The sequence below is a fragment of the Acipenser ruthenus genome, chromosome 36 (assembly GCF_902713425.1).
Source record: "Acipenser ruthenus chromosome 36, fAciRut3.2 maternal haplotype, whole genome shotgun sequence".
Lineage (NCBI taxonomy): Eukaryota > Metazoa > Chordata > Actinopteri > Acipenseriformes > Acipenseridae > Acipenser > Acipenser ruthenus.
In genome coordinates, this window is record NC_081224.1 from 2,991,591 (window position 1) to 3,015,366 (window position 23,776).

The following is a 23,776-nucleotide window of genomic DNA, read 5'->3' on the forward strand; positions in this document are numbered from 1 at the left end:
CAAGGGCGCTGTGCGAACGAAACGACACGGCCATTCAGAATGTGTCTTACTCTGTAACATTCACGGAGAAAACGCTGCATCGTTAGTCTACGGAAATACTAAAAGCAACCTCAGACATTCTGTGACAAGCGTTTTGTTTTCAAAAAGACTTCTAGTCAAAACATTTGTGAATGTCTTTATTTGAAGAGAAACTTAAGTTCGACGATCAACGTTTTGACCAGAAGTCTTTCACAGTGAAAAACACTTAGTCCAAACGCTTGTCAGCTATCTTCAATTGAAGACATTGTAAAAGAATGTCACTGAATATATTATGTTTCTTATACAACTGTATTCAAAATGTTGCACTATGGAGTGTTCTGTTTTAGTTGTGTGCTGAAAACAGGTCTTAACTAATGTTCTCTCTCTCGCTCTCTCTCTGTCTGGTTCTCTCGTTCCCAGTTCAAACTGGTGATCGCTCAGGTGCTGGCAGTGGATTTTTTCGCAGCTCTACTGGTGGACAGACTGCTCCAGTTTGTACTGGGCAGCGTGAGTCTCAAGATACCTTCATGAGGACAAGCCAGCGCAGTATGGATGCTGCTCCCAAGCGAGTGTAGTGGGGTAGAGCTAAATCAGAGGGGGAGAGAGAGAGACGACCCGCTACCCCCTCCTCTACACCCCCAGGACAAACCACCTGACCGCCCCACCCCCCTCCTCATTTCGCCAGCCTGTGACGATCTGTTTACATTTCAGAAGTAAAAAAAACAAAAACTACAACAACAACAACAACAGCCGTTTTAAAATGTTTTATAAAAAATAAATAAACGAAAGGAGGTCGGAGAATTGTTCGGCTGAGCCGCGACACGGAAGATGAATAGTTTCCTGCTTTAATTTATCTATTTAAAAAAGTCACTGCTGTTTTACTTTTCAGGCAGCAGCAGGTGGCGCTGTTGCTTTTGGTTTCCTTATTTTTTTCTTTCCCCCGTTTGTTAATCTGTTTGTTTGTTTTTCTTGGGAATGGTGCTGTCTGAGTTTAGTTTAAAAAAAATGGGAATAAAAAAAATTCAAAGTATTTTGGTCAACCTTTCACTGCCTAAACTAAACAAAACAAAATCAAAGAAGATTTAGTATCATTTATTTAGACAAGGCATTGGAATCCCAAGTAATTTATGCATTCACAGTGAATAAAGTGGCAGTCACCAAAAGGAAGCGTTTGTAACCCCCGCAGAGAAGGATCTGCCTCATGTTCGAGAGAGTGCGTCTGTAATTCACTAGTGTTGAAAACGCTAAATAAAAAAGTGTTCTGTGGTTTACTGGCTGCTAAGAGCAATGACCGCTTCGATCAGGGGAGCTGTAAAAACAGCTTTCACTACGAAAGCAATAGCACACCACCGGGTGTTCAAATGCAGTCCCGTTGGCACTCCTTGGGGTGTTACTGCTTCAGATTTTATATCGTGTTTAAATACCCTCTCGTGTTATTCCGCTTATAAACTGTCACCCCGCCTCACCCCACCCTAAGTGAGTCGGGCTTGCCCAGTGAATCAGGTTCTGAACGTTACAAGCCGTGTTGCCATGGCGACATATCTGCACAGGATGGAACGCTCGTTTCCCTCTATACTTGTCGTTGTATAAAAAGAGAATAAGACACATGCCAGCAGCAGCCATTAACTCAAAGATGTGTCGTAATATACACAAAAACGGCATCTGTGTTTTTAATTTGAGAACCCAACACTACCTGGACATCTTTTTAGCAAGTCCTCCGACCAGATATATATTTTTTATTTTACTGAATGTATTTATTTTGTCTACAACGCTGACGCTCACCCACCACTGTTGTATAAATAAACGAAGACAAAACTAAAACCAAGAACAAATCTGTGTTTGAAGTGTGACGGTTTCATCCAGGCTTGATTACTTGCAGTTTTATTTGGCCAGTTTTGTTATTTCATGAACTGAAAAACAATAGCCAAGAGAACAGAGTAACATTGGACATAATGTAGCAGGACCTTTCCTATGTTAATAATACCAAGAACCTGGAGGCATTCCTCCCAACACGCAACTGCAAGAGCTGTCAAACACTCCGAATTGTTGATTTATTGCTGGGTGTTTTAGTAAAGACAATAATAGAATGCTCCAACTGCAGGAGGACAGTATTTATTGGGTGTGTGAAATAAATAAATCGTGTCAATGGATTTTATTGGAAACCCTGTCATGATCTTCATTATCGTTCATTCCCATCAGCAGGATGGGTGTAACAGTACACTCATGTCACGATGTGTATCGTGATCTGCACGGGGTGGTCCTGATTGGCTACTTGCACAATGCACAATCAGATCTAATGATCATTTATTAATACATTAATTAAGACAAAAATTCAATGAGATGCCACCAACGTAACACCCCTGGTCTTCATTGAAGAAGCACATGGTGAACTATGAGCTCTGTTGCACTTTTGGTCTTGTATCATGATAAAAACGGTAGATAGCTCTATTGCGATATATCATTGAACTAAGGAATCATTGCAACTGTAATCAACAGCAGATCGAGACCAAATCGATTTCAGGCGGGTCTGTCAGCCCGTTAGGATTGCGGGCTGGCAGAACTCAATCTCTCCACACTGCTGACAGAAGGTCATGAGCGTCCAATGACAAAAATCTCTGATTGCAGGACAAAAAATATGAAGGCTGTGAATATATTATACTGTCAGCGAGATATTGGAGGTTGGCAATTTCATTTATATATAGAAATAAGAAAACGTGATGCATGGTGATTTTTGACTTCTGTCTCATCAATGTGTCCGGTTGCAGATTGGATTGTAGACTGCAGATGGAACCGGCTGCAGCCCCAGTTTGATACTGGGATGAGATGAGTTTTACAGACTGGTTTCATGGTGTAGATGGGAATGTGGCATCTCTGTAAGGTGTAACTAAGCTCACTGTAAGGTGTGGATGACTGAAGATTTTAATGTGTTATTTTACAAGGTACAAACAATGTAAATGAGATGTAACTGCACAGCCCAACAGTACTTGGGAGTTTCTCAGCTTGGACCAGTGTCGTTCTTTGCACCGTTGTGTATGAGGATGAAAAGCAGAAAAGAAACGCCACATGCATCTCAACTGAAAAGAAGAGGCACTTGTATTTAATTTGTTCTTGAACAGAATTCAAGAATAACATTTTCTGAGACACCCATCACCTCTCACCAGAATACATACAGGTCACAAGGAATGTGTATACACAGAAATATACACAGACATATACATAGTGTGCTTAATATATACATAGTATGCTCTGTCACAACAGTATAACAAAGACGAGCGCTACCATTCGCAATACAACCCTCTTGTGCTGTTCTTTTTTCATATCGTATGAATGCCTTTACTTAAACTGAATTTTATATATATATATATATATATATATATATAAACGCTATTCTGATGCACTTATTGCATGTATTTTACAGTGCACTGAAGATGGCACTAGCTGCAATATTTATCTACTTGGCTGTTTTATCTTTGATCTCCAACTGAGATAAAATGCACACTTTATTTACAAAAGCTTGCCAAGTCTCTGGTTTTGACTGGTGAGAAGTCAATGCTCTAAATGAATGTAAAGCTGGATCAGGTCCACTGACCGGTAGTGTAACAGGCACTATTTAGTGAAGCACAGGCTTCAGCAATCTGTTCTGTAGTGGCTCTCCATTGCAATCATTGATCTAAAAACTAATGTAGGCTCAAACTGACCTACAAAGACAAACGTCTGGGGATGGGAATTTGCTTACACAAATTAAATAGTGTATTAATTGAATCTTATGTAAGCTCACGCATGCATGTTTGCTCATTTTAACCCATTAAGTGCCATTGCTCTCATTTGAAGACAGGCTGCTTTGTAATGTTTTGGAGAGTAGCATCTACCTGCTATTTAACTATTTAACTTACTCTAATTTTGTTAATTGCAAAGGTTAAGTCGAAATGTAACTTAATTCTGCAAATACAGCCCTTCAGATGCTTTTATGACGCCGCAGTATAAAATAAGAAACCGAAGCCTAAAAATGATCCATTTCTTGGTGTTTTCCTCCCCACAGTGATGATCAAGCTCCATTTTCTGTGTGTTGAGCTTCATAGCCGGTGTGAAATTTCACTGCTCTGATTACAGGCGCGTCTAACTTGACTGCCCTCAAAACAGGACAAAACAGTTTGTAGCCAAAATGATTTTTAAAAAAAAAAAAAATAATTCTGTTAAGAAATATTGACTAGAACGTATCAAACTACAGCTTGTGTTGTGAGTTTGCATTTATTTTTAAATTGTCATTCTTGTGACCCGGGTTCTGCGTTCCGGTCTCAGAGCGGTTTTGCAATATAAGGAGATCTACAAATATGATCCTGCAGTTTGGGGAGGCTTTGGATTGTGGAGGAGTTCAGTGCCTCCCTTGGACCCAGTGATACGGAAAAAGCTTTTTTGTGCGTATCTTACCTAAATAGCAAGAAAGGTTGCAAGGTTATTGAAGATAATATCTTAACGCTGATTATATTTCATTACAGATACTGTAGGGGTCCCTGATTCGAAGTAAGCACACAGTTTTCAGAAAGGAATAAAATGATTGTAACTAGCCAGAAAAGACTTCTATTGCACGAGAGAGAGATTTGATTATTGATTAGCTTCTAGTTCAGTATTGATTATCTTCTGGGGTTTTTTTTGCTTGCACTTCCATTGCTTCTATCCCCTTCAGTCACTGCGTACAGAACTGTACCGTGGTAAGTTTCCTATCTATGTATCTATTTTATAAGGCATAGACGTTTTGTCAAAGAGTTCACACAAACTGTTTTAAAATATATAAAAATGTAAATAACAAAATCATGACTGACGGGGAGATACAGGTCTCAAATGTGCAGTTTTGAAAGAAACACGTGTATTTTCATTTTAAAAACTTGCTATATAGAACCTCTACTTTCAAGCCATGTTTTCAGTTAGCGTTGCACTTGCTTGGTATCCTGGAGGGTGAAATTGTCCCCACCCCTTTACTGGCTTCTTTCCTGTCATCAGCCAACCAGCTGCTGCTTCCCCAGTTGACTAGCATGCTTTGACCTCAGAGACACTGCAGCGATGAAAATGATCCAAGTGCACCAGATACCCTAAGAACAAGGCGTAGAAACTGAGAACTTTCTATAACCGAAAGCAGTACCAGATATGATGTTTTAAAGTGAAAATGCAGCCTTTGTGTAACACACACACACACACACACACACTTAAGAGCTGCGTAGCTAATGGAAGTGCAATGCAGGCTCGTGGAATGATTGCGTTAGCTACAAGCCAGTCGCTGTGCTTGAACTTCATGCTTCCAGTGACTGCAGCGCACTCCGGAATTGAGGTCTGTCAGCTGCCGTCTTCTCCACTGTGAAGCTGTAGTTGTACTGAAATACAGAGAATAACAAAAAGGCATCAGCAGGAATGTGACCCCACACACACTCACACAAGAATATACAGCAGACCCTGACATTGATGCGATACAGCCATCTGAACATTCATTATAATTCATATTGCATCTCATTTATAATATACAGCAGACCCTGACATTGATGCGATACAGCCATCTGAACATTCATTATAATTCCTATTGCATCTCATTTATAATATACAGCAGACCCTGACATTGATGCGATACAGCCATCTGAACATTCATTATAATTCATATTGCATCTCATTTATAATATACAGCAGACCCTGACATTGATGCGATACAGCCATCTGAACATTCATTATAATATACAGCAAACCCTGACATTGATGCGATACAGCCATCTGAACATTCATTATAATTCATATTGCATCTCATTTATAATATACAGCAGACCCTGACACTGATGCGATACAGCCATCTGAACATTCATTATAATATACAGCAGACCCTGACATTGATGCGATACAGCCATCTGAACATTCATTATAATTCATATTGCATCTCATTTATAATATACAGCAGACCCTGACATTGATGCGATACAGCCATCTGAACATTCATTTCATAAGACCGTTTGTATCAGATGGAAATGACGTTGTTACGGTTCATGTGTAAAATCAGTAAATCTACAGATTAACCGGTATATGTGTAGATTTACCAGCTCAATGTATAAATAACTGGCAACAAGTCACAATACAAAATAATGTTTTGCTGGCAAAATGACGCAGCACGCTGTATGATTCTCACTGAAATGCAAAACATGCGTGCACTGAGGTTAAGCTTTTTCCTAAATGAGTTCGACTTAATACTAAATCACACTTAGTAGAGGCGTGAGTTTTGCTGCAGAGATGTCATTATTACCATACCTAATGGTTGGCCCTTTGTAAATTTTGATTTAAAATAAAATAAATTAGGAAAGTGAGCTGCTTTTTAAAAAAAAAAAACAAAAAAAAAAACATAAAATCCAAAGACAAGGGGGATAAAATGGTTAGAAATAAAACCAGAAATCTCTAATCATGTCTGTATATCAGACAAAACATTAATACACACATTATTATTAGTAGTAGTAGTAGTAGTAATAGTAGTAGTAGTATAATAATAATATTGCAATAAGGGATGCAGTGAAGTTTAGAGAGATGAATCAAATTATACAAAAAAAAATCCTAAGGCTGGAGTTAATGGTGTTGGAGTTAGGCTAGCGTTAATTTACCCAAGTAACAGATCTTGCACATTATATATATATATATATATATATATTAGTTATAGTTATATATATAGTTTACTGCATTGTGTTACTTTTCTTTCAACACAACTGAAGGGCTTTTGCCCAAAACGTCCTGAAATAAATGATTTTTTTTAATCATTTAAAACTTTTTGTGCACATTATTTTTATTTTATTTACACACACACACACACACACACACATATATATATATATGCAGCCATTAAGCTCCCTGACGTTATTTTATTTCTAATTCACCCTAAATGCTGTAGCATTAACTACCATCTCCTTAGTTATTTATACATTGACCGCTGAGCTGGTAAACACATTTACCAGTTTATCTACAGATTGATCAGTTAGCTTTAAACCTACACATATACCGGTTAATCTATAGATTTACCAATTTTACACATGAACCGTAACAACGTCACGTTCAAATTAGCGATACTTTTGAATAACACCGTGTAACAAATTTTTTTTTTTTTTGGTTCCTGGGTAGTAAGTGTTATTTCCTAATTGCTTATGCCTCAAAAGTATAGAAAATGGCTATTATTCCCCACAAACTTTCCTTTTGTGACCAGGACAGTGATATTTTGAAATTTACCAGAACATTCCAGATAGATTCAGTGCTGAGTAAACTTGGAGTAACTTTTAGAACTTTCCAGTAATATAAATAGTAGTATAAATACAGGGGCCTTAAGCCCACCAGTTCAGTTTAGTTCCAGCTGCCTAAGTGGATACATATCTGTATTCTTCTGAGGTGGCATCAAGGTCATAGGAGACTTCAAAATGGTGGCATTCCTGATGGGTCTCCAAGACGGTTTTACCAAGTTTCCCTCCTATCTTTGCCTTTGGGTCAGCAGGGACACCAAGGCGCACTACCACAGGCGGGACTGGCCACAGCAGACCGAGCTCTCTGTGGGGAGGAACAACGTGGGACACTGGTGGACCCCCGGAAGGTGCTGATGCCACCACTGCACATCAAATTGGGCCTTATGAAACAATTTGTCAGAGCTCTAGATAAGGAGTCGGCAGCCTTCAAGTACCTTCAAGACTTCTTCCCTAAGCTGTCTGAGGCAAAGGTCAAAGCCGGTGTCTTCGTCGGACCACAGATAAAGAAGATCCTGGAGTGCAATGAATTCCCCAAGAAGCTCACTAGTAAGGAGAAAGTGGCTTGGAACAGCTTTGTCGCAGTGATTCGGGGCTTCCTGAGCAATCACAAGGCCGAAAACTATGTGAAGCTGGTTGAGACTCTGGTGAAGAACTACGGCACAATGAGCTGTAGGATGTCCCTCAAAGTCCATATCCTTGATGCTCATCTTGATAAACTCAAGGAGAACATGGGAGCGTACTCGGAGGAGCAAGGCGAGCGCTTCCACCAGGATATACTGGACTTTGAACGCCGCTACCAAGGACAGTATAACGAGAACATGATGGGAGACTACATTTGGGGGCTGATTCGCCCGTGTTCTCATTGGAAATAGGTAAATTTCAAAATATCACTGTCCTGGTCACAAAAGCAAAGTTTGTGGGGAATAGCCATTTTCTATACTTTTGAGGCATAAGCAATTAGGAAATAACACTTACTACCCAGGAACAAAAATTGTGTTACATAGTGTAATTCTTATTGAACTATATATATATATATATATATATATATATATATATATATATATATATATATATATATATATATACACACACACACACACACACACACACACACTAGGGTGATACAAGATGATTTTCATGCTCCTCCAGGTCAGAGTAGCGGCACTGACCTCTTGCGGAGTGGAGGTCAGTGTGTATACAGCACCCTGCACGATATTCTCTATGTATCACTACACAGTGTGTATACAGCACCCTGCACGATATTCTCTATGTATCACTACACAGTGTGTATACAGCACCCTGCATGATATTCTCTATGTATCACTACACAGTGTGTATACAGCACCCTGCACGATATTCTCTATGTATCACTACACAGTGTGTATACAGCACCCTGCACGATATTCTCTATGTATCCCTACACAGTGTGTATACAGCACCCTGCACGATATTCTCTATGTATCCCTACACAGTGTGTATACAGCACCCTGCACGATATCCTCTATGTATCACTACACAGTGTGTATACAGCACCCTGCACGATATTCTCTATGTATCACTACACAGTGTGTATACAGCACCCTGCACGATATTCTCTATGTATCCCTACACAGTGTGTATACAGCACCCTGCACGATATTCTCTATGTATCACTACACAGTGTGTATACAGCACCCTGCACGATATTCTCTATGTATCACTACACAGTGTGTATACAGCACCCTGCACGATATTCTCTATGTATCCCTACACAGTGTGTATACAGCACCCTGCACGATATTCTCTATGTATCCCTACACAGTGTGTATACAGCACCCTGCACGATATTCTCTATGTATCACTACACAGTGTGTATACAGCACCCTGCACGATATTCTCTATGTATCCCTACACAGTGTGTATACAGCACCCTGCACGATATTCTCTATGTATCCCTACACAGTGTGTATACAGCACCCTGCACGATATTCTCTATGTATCCCTACACAGTGTGTATACAGCACCCTGCACGATATCCTCTATGTATCCCTACACAGTGTGTATACAGCACCCTGCACGATATTCTCTATGTATCACTACACAGTGTGTATACAGCACCCTGCACGATATTCTCTATGTATCCCTACACAGTGTGTATACAGCACCCTGCATGATATTCTCCATGTATCACTACACAGTGTGTATACAGCACCCTGCACAATATCCTCTATGTATCCCTACACAGTGTGTATACAGCACCCTGCACGATACTCTCTATGTATCACTACACAGTGTGTATACAGCACCCTGCACGATATTCTCTATGTATCCCTACAGTGTGTATACAGCACCCTGCACGATATTCTCTATGTATCCCTACACAGTGTGTATACAGCACCCTGCACGATATTCTCTATGTATCCCTACACAGTGTGTATACAGCACCCTGCACGATATTCTCCATGTATCACTACACAGTGTGTATACAGCACCCTGCACGATATTCTCTATGTATCACTACACAGTGTGTATACAGCACCCTGCACGATATTCTCTATGTATCACTACACAGTGTGTATACAGCACCCTGCACGATATTCTCTATGTATCCCTACACAGTGTGTATACAGCACCCTGCACGATATTCTCTATGTATCCCTACACAGTGTGTATACATCACCCTGCACGATATTCTCTATGTATCCCATCACAGTGTGTATACAGCACCCTGCATGATATTCTCTATGTAGCACTACACAGTCTGTATACAGCACCCTGCATGATATTCTCTATGTATCCCATCACAGTGTGTATACAGCACCCTGCACGATATTCTCTATGTATCCCTACACAGTGTGTATACAGCACCCTGCACGATATTCTCTATGTATCCCTACACAGTGTGTATACAGCACCCTGCACGATATTCTCCATGTATCACTACACAGTGTGTATACAGCACCCTGCACGATATTCTCTATGTATCACTACACAGTGTGTATACAGCACCCTGCACGATATTCTCTATGTATCACTACACAGTGTGTATACAGCACCCTGCACGATATTCTCTATGTATCACTACACAGTGTGTATACAGCACCCTGCACGATATTCTCTATGTATCACTACACAGTGTGTATACAGCACCCTGCACGATATTCTCTATGTATCCCTACACAGTGTGTATACAGCACCCTGCACGATATTCTCTATGTATCACTACACAGTGTGTATACATCACCCTGCACGATATTCTCTATGTATCCCATCACAGTGTGTATACAGCACCCTGCATGATATTCTCTATGTAGCACTACACAGTCTGTATACAGCACCCTGCATGATATTCTCTATGTATCCCTACACAGTGTGTATACAGCACCCTGCACGATATTCTCTATGTATCACTACACAGTGTGTATACATCACCCTGCACGATATTCTCTATGTATCCCATCACAGTGTGTATACAGCACCCTGCATGATATTCTCTATGTAGCACTACACAGTCTGTATACAGCACCCTGCATGATATTCTCTATGTATCCCATCACAGTGTGTATACAGCACCCTGCACGATATTCTCTATGTATCCCTACACAGTGTGTATACAGCACCCTGCACGATATTCTCTATGTATCCCTACACAGTGTGTATACAGCACCCTGCACGATATTCTCTATGTATCCCTACACAGTGTGTATACAGCACCCTGCATGATATTCTTTATGTATCACTACACAGTCTGTATACAGTCACAATGCATGCGATAGTACAGCTACTCTATGAAGTTCTGTAGAATAAAATAATCAATGGAATATTTAGTTGTAAAAGGAAATAAATGGGATTTGGTGTAATAGTTTGTGAAACTGCAATTAAGGTATTTCTCCACCGTGTGGCACCGTTTGTTATGCAGGAGTGGTAGTTTAAAAAGAAAATAAAACCTCTAAAAAGGCTGGTTTCACTGACCCTGACTAGTCCTACTTACCGATGTTAATTAATGCAAGGTAGTCCAGGATTAGTTCAAATCTGGGTCTGTGAAACCAGCCCCCACAATAGTTTAAAATAAACAGTTGAAGTGTCTCACCTCGTTTTCTATGTCAGTGATTGATTTGATCTGAATGTTGTTTAGGTTGACCAGGGGTACCTGAGGAGAGGGAGGGAGGGAGGAGGAAAGAAGAGATCGTTTCAACATTTGAGAACAAAGAAAAACTTCATCAAAATGTTTGTGATCGAGTTTATTCAATTTATTTTCGTATTTCTATTGAAACCAGTGAGAAAGACTTCAAGTCAAAGTGCTTGTCATTGAGTTTATTGAAAAAGACTTCTAGTTGAAATGTATGTCATTATGTTTCTTTTAGGAATAGGTTTAGTTTTCCAAGAATAAGCAGACATTGCTTCAAATGCGTCAGTGTTGATGCATTTTGATTGTAACTTGTAGCAAAGACAACTAATTGAACCCGTTACGAGAGTGGGAGCCTCTACTTCCAAATCAAGAGCTGCACTGTGCAGCTGGACAGCTCTGGCTCTTAAAATGAAAACAAGACACCAGGCGTGTTTGTGGAGAGCATCCCAGGACAGTTTTTGTATTGCAGCAGCCGATTGCCTCAACACTTACATTGCCAATGGGCTGACAGTCAAACTTCGGGTGCAGAGCAAAGGGCACTCCGTCCATAGCTGAAAAATACAAATACAGACATTAGAATAAAAAGGATGCGTTCATATAGAATAAATAGTAGACCCTGACACTGAAGTGATACAGCCAGCTGCTATTAGTTTATATCACATGAAATGGTAATACTCTGCATTCACTATAGTTTACCCTGGTTTGCCATGTTTTCTTTAATATACTTTACCAGACCTCTCTGTGCTTTACAATGCTTCCCTATGCTTTACAATGCTTCCCTTGCTTTACCATACCTCTCTGTGCTTTACCAATGCTTCCCTATGCTTTACCATACCTCTCTGTGCTTTACAATGCGTCCCTATGCTTTACCAGACCTCTCTGTGCTTTACAATGCTTCCCTATGCTTTACCAGACCTCTCTGTGCTTTACAATGCTTCCCTATGCTTTACCATACCTCTCTGTGCTTTACAATGCTTCCCTATGCCTTACCAGACCTCTCTGTGCTTTACAATGCTTCCCTATGCTTTACCAGACCTCTCTGTGCTTTACAATGCTTCCCTATGCTTTACCAGACCTCTCTGTGCTTTACAATGCTTGCCTATGCTTTACCAGACCTCTCTGTGCTTTACAATGCTTCCCTATGCTTTACCAGACCTCTCTGTGCTTTACAATGCTTCCCTATGCTTTACCAGACATCTCTGTGCTTTACAATGCTTCCCTATGCTTTACCAGACCTCTCTGTGCTTTACAATGCTTCCCTATGCTTTACCAGACCTCTCTGTGCTTTACAATGCTTGCCTATGCTTTACCAGACCTCTCTGTGCTTTACAATGCTTCCCTATGCTTTACCAGACCTCTCTGTGCTTTACAATGCTTCCCTATGCTTTACCAGACATCTCTGTGCTTTACAATGCTTCCCTATGCTTTACCAGACACCTCTGTGCTTTACAATGCTTCCCTATGCTTTACCAGACCTCTCTGTGCTTTACAATGCTTGCCTATGCTTTACCAGACCTCTCTGTGCTTTACGATGCTTCCCTATGCTTTACCAGACCCCTCTGTGCTTTACAATGCTTCCCTATGCTTTACCATACCTCTATGTGCTTTCAAATTGTTTCCCTATGCTTTACCATACCTCTGCTTTACAATGCTTGCCTATGCTTTACTATACCTATCTGTGTTTTACAATGCTTGCCTATGCTTTACCAGACCTCTCTGTGCTTTGCAATGCTTGCCTATGCTTTACCAGACCTCTCTGTGCTTTACAATGCTTGCCTATGCTTTACCAGACCTCTCTGTGCTTTACAATGCTTGCCTATGCTTTACCAGACCTCTCTGTGCTTTACAATGCTTCCCTGTGCTTTACCAGACCTCTCTGTGCTTTACAATGCTTCCCTATGCTTTCCCATCCCTCTGTGCTTTACAATGCTTCCCTATGCTTTCCCATCCCTTTGTACTTTACAATGCTTACCATTGCACTGCACTGTATAGTATAGTTCTTAAGGCTCTGGTACCTGAGATGCTGTAGATGTTGCCAGTGTCGTACACCCCCTCTTTGATCTCCAGAGTGCTCCGACGTTTGCTCAGCTTGTTGGGGTGAACGGGCCTGGAGGCTGCACTGCTGTCAGAGAGGAGACTCATTTCAAACACTGGGTCACTTTAATGTATTGTGGATTTTGGTCTTCTGTATTTCTTTGATACTGTTCTGTAGCCATGTCCTTTATTGTAGTTTGATACGAGTGCTTTTCTAAACGTCAGTCCAACTCATCTGCTGTGTTGCCAAAACGTCGTTCTTCAACAGATGTTGGAAATAATCGCATCTTTTTTTCTGGCTATTGACTTTATAATGCAGCTTAATTACTGTGTAATGGTTTTTCAATCAATTCATATATTTTTTTATGTTTTTATATAGTTTGATTACATTTTTACAGTCTTAAATGTAAAGGTGCCAATACTTTTGTGATGAACAAACATTTGAAATTGCTTAAGTGCTTTTTTTTTTTTTTTTTATAAAGATTTGTTAAACTACCAGAAATGTTGTTTTTTGGTCTCTGTCATATTAATTGATGGCTAATGTTCACTAAACGCCTGTATTTAACATGTTTTCTTGAACTGTATGAAGTGTAGGGTGCCAATACTTTTGTCTGACTGCAAGTTGGTAACTGGCTGTTAGCGGCTTTAGCCAACAAACTAATCTTAATTATCGTGCACCCTTAGAAAAGTTTACCATGGTATTTTTGCAGCCCCCCCCCCCCATGCTTTTCCAGTGGTTATGCTATGAACCTCTCCTCTCGCTCACGCACCTGTTGTAGGCGGGGCTCTGTGGCTCCGCCTCCCCCTTCTCCAGTGACAGCTCCCTCATGTCCAGGTTGATGCTGCGGGGTTTGGGGAGAGGTCTCACCCTCCCCTTCTTGCACCACAGCACAAAGCCATTCATGTCGCTGCGGGGAGCAAAGAGTTAACCAGGGGAATCAGTGTCCTTCTTCTCAAGCAGAGCCAGTCTGAGCTGTAACTGTACCTGTACCTGTCGCTCATGATTGGCCGTGCTGGGCTGCACGGCTCTCTCTCCCCTCTTTATACAGCACAGGGCTTCTGTAAAGGTGCGCTTGTAATGTAGTGTACTTCTAAAGGTGGGCACTTAGAAAAGTTTCCCACCGTAAAAGCATAGGAAAGTGTAATAAAGCACAGTGAAAGCATGGTAAAGACGCAGAGAGAGATGTAATAAAGCACAGTGAAAGCATGGTAAAGACGCAGAGAGAGGTGTGGTAAAGCACAGTGAAAGCATGGTAAAGACGCAGAGAGAGATGTAATAAAGCACAGTGAAAGCATGGTAAAGACGCAGAGAGAGATGTAATAAAGCACAGTGAAAGCATGGTAAAGACACAGAGAGAGATGTAATGAAGCACAGTGAAAGCATGGTAAAGACGCAGAGAGAGATGTAATAAAGCACAGTGAAAGCATGGTAAAGACGCAGAGAGAGATGTAATAAAGCACAGTGAAAGCATGGTAAAGACGCAGAGAGATGTAATGAAGCACAGTGAAAGCATGGTAAAGACACAGAGAGAGATGTAATAAAGCACAGTGAAAGCATGGTAAAGACACAGAGAGAGGTGTGGTAAAGCACAGTGAAAGCATGGTAAAGCAGTGCATATCTCTGACAGTGTGTTTCTCTAGGGCGGTGCTCCCCTGCTTACCCGATGCATGTGTAGTGTGGCAGGATCACTTTGCTCTTGGCTGTTAGCTGCACATCCAGCACGGCCACGTCTGCAGTGTTGAAGGAGACTGACTTCACACACAGACGCTTCTTCTTGGAAACAGACGCCCCTGCGCACAATATTACAAAGACCTCCGGTCAAAGCGGACAGTAGCCACTGAACTTATTACCTTTGAGTATTTCTGTATCTAGCACTGCTGGTTGTTTGACCACTAGATACAGCAAGACTATGGCAGAGCGAAATCCCTGAATGTAAATAATGTGTGTGTGTGTGTGTGTTGTAAATATAGGGTTGGCAGGGAAGGGGTTAAAATCCTCCCTGCCAGAAAACATGTGGGAGGGGTCCCTGAGTGGCTCATCCACGGAGATGTGAAATTGTGGCTGGGGCCTTAATTTAGTAATTGATGGTTAATTAGGCAACAGCCACATGGTATTTAAGGAGGGACACATCTTGTTTGGTGTGGGTGTAACCTGTGCTGTGCTGTGCTGTGCTGTGCTGTGCTGTGCTGTGTGTAGATACTCTGTATCGGTCAGTGAAGGAGACAGCCCAGCCTGACATCAGGGTGTATTTACTATAATTTTGTTTAAACCTTTCATTTTGGCTCTTGTGCCTGTTTTGTTTGTTTTTGTTGTGAATTAAAATGTGCACAGCAGCGTTTCACTGCAGCTTCTCGTCTCCAAGTCTCTCTTCCTGCCCGTAACACAGCGCTGTCCTGCCACAGACTCTCCCTGGCGTTTTGGGTATTTTGAAGGAATGTACTGAAGAGATCACATGCATTGTTAGAGGTTTGATTTTCAAAAACTTGCTAAAAAAATGTTAAATCCTCTCAGAGTCAGCTCAGTTTAGCACAATCTATCAGAACCATGTCTGTCTCACTCTCAACTGCCCTGATTTTGCACCAAACTTCTAATCACACACTCTTAGCCTCCTGTAGACACTCTGGAACACATTTAGCTATAATCCGATACATTTAATACAGATTTCATGATATGTATTTAGGAGCTTGTGTATGTGAGTGCACGGTTTCTCTGAGAGGGGGCTATGGGAGGAGTGTGCTTTGCACAGTGCACTGCTCCACTGTGCAATGGAGATGTTGGGTAGCTGCACTAATGTACGATTTCCCAATCCTGGTCCTGGGGACCCACTGCGTCTTCTGGTTTTCATTCCAAGTGAGTTCTCAACTACTTAATTAAACCCTTCATTGAACTCGTAATGTGCTTAATTAGACCTTTTAAATTCTTCTCAGCTTCTAAAAAGTTGCCAATTTCAATTTACTTCTAAAATTGTATGGTTAACTTGAAATCTCCATCTGTTTAAAAGCTGAAAACTATTAAAAAGGTATAATTAAGCTCATGAGTAGTTCAATGAAGTAATTGAGAGCTCAGTTGGAATACAAACCAGCAGACACAGTGGGTCCCCAGGGCCAGGATTGGGAAGCCCTGCACTAACGTAAGTGGGTGCTTCTCGCTCCTGGTGCTGGTGATTGGCTGCTGTGTGTTCCACATCGTGATACTCACTGGGCTCCAGGAACTCTGCGATGTAATAGAATCCAGACGGCAGGGATTCCTTCTCCGAGACAAACTGGATATCCGTGATGACGCTGCCCTGGGGCTTCTGAAGGAGACACAGAGCGGTCCTTTTAAAATGACTGGAGCCAACAACGGAATTCTGGAAGTTTCGCACAATTCCGCAAGTCTCTCGTCGTCAGTTTTGATTTTAATGTATTTCCATTTTCATTTTAAATTCACAGCATCCAGAACTTAAGAGTTTCCCAACCCTGGCCCTGGGATACCCTTGTGTCTGCTGGATTTCACTCCAACTCTGCTCTCAATTACTTAATTAAACCCGTCATTGAACTGATAATTTGCTTAATTAGACCTTTTTACTTGTTTTCAGCTCTTAAACAGTTGTAGATTTCACGTTAGCTGTAACATTTTATAAGTAACTTGAACTCTGCAACTGTTTAAGATCTGAACACAATTAAAAAGGTCTAATTAAGCAAATGATCAGTTCGAGTAAGGGTCTAGTTAAGTGACTGAGAGCTCAGTTGGAATGAAATCCAGCAGACACAGGGGGTCCCCAGGACCGGGACTGGGAAACCCTGCAGTACTACACCAGGTTCAAGAAAATGTTCACGTCTGTTTCTGCTGCACTTCCTCGGGCATTTCAGGTCTCGGTGGTCAAAGTGTTTCAGTCCACAAGCTCGTTCAGGGGTAGACAATCACGGTCCTGGAGGGCTATTCCACTCCTGGTCTTTGTTCCAACCCTGTTCTAAATGGTTTAATTGAACCAATTAAACCTCCATCCAGACCTTGAAGTAGTTCATTATGTCATTTTAGCTATTAAACCTGGAGTGGACTAGCCCTCCAGGACTGAGATTGGACACCCCTCAGCTAGCTGGTTAATGACATAAAGAATGCATCACCAGATATCCATTCATGCGTTTCTTTCTTTCAGATTGGTGCTAATTGGATTTGTTTTCTCATCGTTTGTCTTTAATTACCGAACTGCAGCAGAGGTAGTAACTTGATTTCATCCCGAATCCTTTCCCGAAGTTTGCGTTAGATCCATCGAAAGTCGTGGAAATCTATGAAAATATAAAAAAGTATTTGTTTTATCTGTTTAAAAAAAAAAAAAGAAATATTTTACATTGTTTTAGGAATTAAAAAAATATATATCTAGTCATTACACTCACTATACAAATCAATCATTTTATAGAATGCATGTATTTGAGTGTGTTTTGCATACAGCTCTGGATAAAAGTGCTGCACCACCTAGAATTATAGGACTGAGAATTTAAAAATAAACTATACAATGTAGATCTTATTTAACATTATGTATAGCAAATAAACTACACAATGATATTGCAAAAGCCGACCGCAAGCCAGAATAGCAGTACAGTATTTCATGTTAAAGTTTGAAATGTCACTTTTTTCAAATGTGGTCAGTTTTTCCTTAAGTATATGGAAAGCTACAAAGCGTTATGTAATTCAATATGTTCTCATAACATTATTCAGCAGCCTTCATTCGACTATGAAGCAGAATTAGGTAATTCTATAGAGTGATGCAAAACTTTTGGCCACAGCTGTAGCATGAAGAGATCTTTTGGAACCAAAATATTATCCTGATATCTTATTGTGAGCGACTGTTAAAAACGTATACATTCTGTATAAATACGAGGTGCTGAAACACGCAATAACATCATCATCAGCGGGGACAAAACCCAAGCACTGCTGTCAACACTTTGAAATAACTAACACAACTCTCACCTCTGAATTCACCGTCTCGTATACTGTACACAAGTTACTCATCCACACCACTTTATTCTTACTGTTTAACACATTAAATGCCACTGCCCTCATTTGAAGGCTATTTTGTAATTGTTTGTAGCATTTTTAACTGGCATCTACCTGTTATTCAAATGTTCTAACTATATTGCTGTGATAACTTACTCTAATTCTAAACATAATGTATCAAATGACTGATTTTTTTTCAAAGAAAAACGAATTTGGTAATGAATGGGTTAAATGTTTGGGGGAGTAAAGGGAATGGGACCCGGCCCGCCCTTACCAGTTTAAAATCGTTGGGACAGGTGCTGCTGCCTGAAGCCCACGCCAGCGCAGTCAGGGGTACAGAGGCAGCCTCCACAGACATCTGCAAAAGAGGGAGGGGCAGAAGCAGGCAGTATAAATAAACCCCCCAGTACAGTAGAGCCTGTCCCGACCCACAGCCTGTAAGATAGCACACCCTCTGTTAACCGACAGACCTCTTTACAACACCAACATGCGTCCTTATGCAAGCAAGATATTTCAGTTTTTTATTTTATTTTTCTTAAAAATATTTCCCAACATAAAACCAATGTCACCTTACAATAATTGATTTTGAGTTTCAGTGTTTTAAAATAAAATATCAAACAGAACGAAATTTCAATGTACCATTTGTAATTCAGTAATATGAGAGAATTGGTCAGGGGTCTGAATGCTTTTGCAAAACACTGTATGTATGTATGTATGTATGTATGTATGTATATATATATCACACATACACACACACACACACACTGATGCACAAAAGAAACGCAACTCAGGTTTATTGGATTTAAATCAAATATTTTAAACAAAAATCACAGAAAATGTGAACAAAAATACAGATCAAAGAATCATAAGTTTTCAGTATGAAACGTGACACACTGTCAAAATGAAAACATTACAAAGTTAGTATCGGGTGTGACCTCCCTGAGCATTAACACAATCCTGGCAGCGCTGATGCATAGACCTGATCAGCCTCTGGATAGACTGCTGTGGGATGTTCCGCCACTCTTCCTGTGCAGCTGCAGCCAGCTGGTCGCGGTTGTCTCCTGTGGATGGCACTGGCGATTTGGTCCCACAGATGTTCTATTGGACTCGGGTCAGGAGAAAAAGCTGGTCACAGCAAGACCTCGACATTGTTTTCCTGAAGTTGTGCAATTGTAATCCTAGCACTGTGTGGTCTTGCATTGTCCTGCATAAAAATGGACACTTCTGGATTGGTTTGCAGGAACGGAAAAACTGTTGCCTCAAGGGCTTCATCAATGTATTGCTGAGCAGTAAGGTTGCCCTCAATCTGCACCAAAGGTGTTCTTGTGTTAAAGGAGATTCCTCCCCACATCATCACACCGGTTGGCTTGAACAACGCAACAGTCAGCATAACGCTCACCACGACATCTCAACACACGTTGTCTTCTGTCAGGTCTGTCAGGTCTGTCAAGGGCAAAACGGCATTCATCAGTGAATAAAACACTCCACCACTCTCTCTGCCGCCACCTCAGATGTTCTCTGGCCCACAGAAGACGGTGATTTCGTCTCTCAACTGTCAACATGTTACCCCTGAAAGGCCTCCGAGCATGCAGATCATTTTCATGCAGACGGCGAGCTACAGTCATTCTGCTGGTGCGCGGGTTATTTCTTCCTGGAATTTCTTATGCTGTATCCACTGCAGTCCGAAAACGATTATGCAGCTGGATCAGTCAGATGTGACGGTCCTGGGCCGGTGTGGTGACACTATGCCTTCCAGGACGTGGCCTGTACCTCACAGAGCTGGTTTCCTGGTTTATCTGGACTTGTCTGCTGATCGTTGAAGCAGAACATCTCATTCTCCGGGCAACTTCTCTCACAGACAGGCCACCTTCAACCATGCCGATAGCAACCAGGTGATCTTCATTACTCAAGCGGGGCATGGGCGTATCTTTTGCTGTTCTTGCGTTAATTAAAATCATGTCTTTTCGAATGGCGATTTATACAGAATCTTAATCAACTCATTTTGGCAATTTTAACTCAACTCAAATACCAAACACTGAGCACCTGGCGTTTTTATGAAATCACACGACTTGAGCTCAGTATTTTGTTATCCCAAGGCATAATACTATTCAAACAATCAAAAAACCTGCTCACTATTTAAAATGTAAATAACATTATGTATGTGCCCAATGAGCTATTGATGTAAAACCTATACATTTGCATTTTCATTGTGCATCAGTATATATTATATTATTAACATTTACCGGCCATTGTCAACAATTCCCTGTGACTCTCGGACAATGTGTGGAACTGTGCCAATCTGTAGCAAATACCTCCTAACGTGGGACAAGAAGAGTTCCACCTGCTGTCTCTTATTTTTAGAAACAGTAAGCCTGGCCAGGCAACACTATTTTTTTAGAAAAAGGTACGCAGAAAGAAAAAAATGAGCCCATTGTTTGTTTTTCTATAGGAGTGTATCCCTTTAAAAAAAGACGTCCTGGGTCATGCACGCACTTTTTGAAATGGAGTTGAAATGTAAAGTTTGTAATCCATTGTAGTTCAGTCAGTATAGCTTATGGAAAAATACAAAAAAGCTATCAATAACAGGCATACAATTCCAGTGCAGCTGTGTTATTAGAGTGAATGCCTTGCCCTGCTGCGGATCTTCATTCCTAAGCCGTGATCAGCAAGAATATTAGCTCTGAAGAATCATCCTTCTCCATTTGGATTACCGGTGGGACCAAGCTTTTTCTTTTGCCATTGTTCTCCCCCCCCCCCCCGTTATTTTTGGGATAAAAATATATATTTTTGGGGGACTGGATATTTCAGGAAGTTTAAACAAAGTCTGATTTATACAGCATTTTTATTTTCGGGACTATTATTATTATTATTATTATTATTATTATTATTACTACTAAATTGACTCATCTGCTAGTAGTCTGTTTGTTTTACTGGTTTTGTGTTTTTGCCCATAACATACTATATATATATATATATATATATATATATATATATATATATATATATATATATATATAATATACACACACACAGTATATATATATAAAGTATAGATAGATCTCTATATTAGCCCCATTATTATACATGACTTTATACTCTACAGACCCTCTTACATTAAAATATTAAACACATTTACACAACCGCCTCCACTCAGTCTTTTGTGACTATGAACAGTAACTGCTACAGTGTTATATGGGCTGTGCCCACCTCTCACACCTCCTTCCTGCACTGCGGGGGGCACGAGCACGGTACATGTCTGTTGTCCATCTTTTTCAGAAAAGGTTACAGAAACAAGTTGTAAACTTGTGTCGCCGTCTTGACAGGAAACCTCGATCCCACAGTACCTCTGGTTACAACCATGAAGCGTGCCACAAACCCGGTTCACTGCTCCAGTGACCAGAGGAACAACATAAGAAAGTTTACAAATGAGAGGAGGCCATTCAGCCCATCTTGCTCGTTTGGTTGTCAGTAGCTTATTGATCCCAGAATCTCATCAAGCAGCTTCTTGAAGGATCCTAGGGTGTCCGCTTCAACAACATTTCTGGGGAGTTGGTTCCAGACCCTCACAATTCTCTGTGTAAAGAAGTGCCTCCTATTTTCTGTTCTGAATGCCCCTTTATCTAATCTCCATTTGTGACCCCTGGTCCTTTTTTCTTTTTTCAGGTCGAAAAAGTCCCCTGGGCCAACATTGTCTATACCTTTTAGAATTCTGAAAGCTTGAATCAGATCACAGCGTAGTCTTCTTTGTTCAAGACTGAACAGATTCAATTCTTTTAGCCTGTCTGCATACGACATGCCTTTTAAACACAGGATAATTCTGGTTGCTCTTCTTTGCACTCTTATTTAAAATTGGATAGGAACAGGTTGACATGTGGGGCATGTTGTCCATGTCCTCCTTTGTAAAAACTTGTGAAAAGTAATCATTTAACATATTTGCTATTTTTTTTTTCTTCATCTATGATTTTGCTATTTGTATCTCTTAGACATTTAACCTCCTCTTTGAATGTTCTCTTGCTGTTATAATATTGGAAAAACATTTTGGAATTGGTTTTAGCCCCCTTAGCAATATTGATTTCTATCTCTCTCTTGACCTTTCTAACTTCCTTTTTGATTTGAGTTTGCAGTTACTAACATTCTCTCTCTGTGTACTTTGTTCTTGGTCCCTTTTAAACGCTCTGTAAAGTGTCTTTTTTCTCTGAACATTTAAAAAAAACGAATCTATTAAACCATTTTGTTTTAGATGTTGATTTGTCTGCTTTTGGGATGTATTTGTTTTGCGCCTCAGTACTACATTTTTGAAAAACAGCCATCCTTTTTCTGTGGATGTTTTCTCTATTTTACTCCAAGCTACTTCTGTTAGTCTGTTTCCGCATCGGGTAACCTTTAAACGTTTGTTTGTTTATTTTTTTGTTTTTCTCAAAAGGTAAAAAAAATTTAATAACACGCACTTTCAATTATAAAATCATAAAGTCAGGTTTATTTAAATTATACCTGTTGGCTTCATTTGTAGTTGTCGTAAGCTTAATTAAACAGGTGCTTCTGTCCGTTCGGGAAACACATCTTTGAAACTAAAACGGCTATATTGCAATCACTGCTACCATTAAAAAAAAACCTCCACAGTAAAACCCTAGCAAAGTGCCAAATTAAAAGCATGGGTAATAAAGGCACAGAAACGCGTTGTAAAGCGATCACATGCGTAATATAACGTCCCATTTCGCTTTCTCAAAACTTACAATACAACATTGACATTTCTTCACCCTTGATGGTGTGAAACTTACCGGCAGCAGTCTTTTCCTGATTTTCTCACCGTAATTTATACTGGAGTTAATAATAATAAACCTCAAAAAGTGCCAGTAGATTCGTTTTTTTATATTTAAAGAGAGCTGCACTGTTAATACCGCACACAACGAGCCTCCATTATGTGTACGGTACGGTGTTTTGAGGGTACATACACAGGTGTGTCTGTGTACCTGTTGCTGTAACAATGCCACGCAAACGCAATCGCGCTAATTACAGCACGATATCGACACGGTAACGATCCTTATCTATTCACCAAATTATCCAATTAAAACACACACTGTTATATAACGACGCGTTAAAACAATAACTTACCTTTTAAGCAGATCACACGTAACGATAATCTTACTTAGGTGTCTGTTTTCCAAATTGGCACCAGGAAGTTTTGTTAAAGTTCCGGTTTTGATCGTTGTTTTTTTTATTTTTATGGCAAAATAAAACAAAAATATTTAAGACCTCTTAAGTAAGAAAGCTGCTGCGAGTCGTTCGTCAACTTTTTTTTTCTGTTCCGTCTAATATGTTTCCGAATAAGCAGAAGTCAAGACACTTTTGTCTGTCTATTGACGTTGCAACGGAAGTTGTGGTTAAAAACTA

General features: G+C 40.4%; 2 protein-coding genes across 5 annotated transcripts in view; one reads left to right on the forward strand and one right to left on the reverse strand.

Annotated features, from left to right (window-relative positions):
* The window catches only part of LOC117402033 (endoplasmic reticulum transmembrane helix translocase), a 38,532-nt gene extending 36,364 nt beyond the window's left edge, over positions 1-2,168 (forward strand). For both annotated transcript variants that reach the window (XM_059008021.1, XM_059008022.1), the window contains exon 26: positions 439-2,168. In XM_059008021.1, coding sequence (XP_058864004.1) covers positions 439-549 — 111 coding nt within the window. In that variant the 3' untranslated portion in view covers positions 550-2,168. The remainder of the gene's footprint in view (positions 1-438) is intronic.
* Positions 2,169-3,088: 920 nt separating this feature from the next.
* LOC117401969 (multivesicular body subunit 12A) lies at positions 3,089-23,734 on the reverse strand. Of its 3 annotated transcripts, none has more exons than XM_059008026.1 (10): positions 23,498-23,734; positions 18,660-18,743; positions 17,593-17,676; positions 16,607-16,703; positions 15,069-15,198; positions 14,178-14,315; positions 13,389-13,492; positions 11,866-11,924; positions 11,335-11,394; positions 3,089-5,384 (listed from the first exon to the last, which is right to left on the reverse strand). In XM_059008026.1, exons 2-10 carry the CDS (start codon positions 18,741-18,743, stop codon positions 5,304-5,306), a joined length of 837 nt encoding a protein of 278 aa, XP_058864009.1. In that variant the 5' UTR covers positions 23,498-23,734; the 3' UTR covers positions 3,089-5,303. The 3 variants fall into 3 exon arrangements, with proteins under 3 accessions (XP_058864009.1, XP_058864007.1, XP_058864008.1); XM_059008024.1 differs by having other exon boundaries at positions 13,389-13,495; XM_059008025.1 differs by lacking the exon at positions 23,498-23,734 and adding an exon at positions 23,164-23,290 and having other exon boundaries at positions 13,389-13,495.
* Positions 23,735-23,776: the final 42 nt, after the last annotated feature.

Excerpts from the sequence above, each read along its gene's own strand:
- LOC117401969 (XM_059008024.1), bottom strand. The coding sequence starts at position 18,743 with ATGTCTGTGGAGGCTGCCTCTGTACCCCTGACTGCGCTGGCGTGGGCT. Across the intron at positions 11,395-11,865 it reads ACTGTCAGCCCATTGGCAAT|GTACCCCTGGTCAACCTAAA; the intron begins GTAAGTGTTGAG and ends CCCTCTCCTCAG. Across the intron at positions 5,385-11,334 it reads TCACTGACATAGAAAACGAG|TACAACTACAGCTTCACAGT; the intron begins GTGAGACACTTC and ends TCTGTATTTCAG.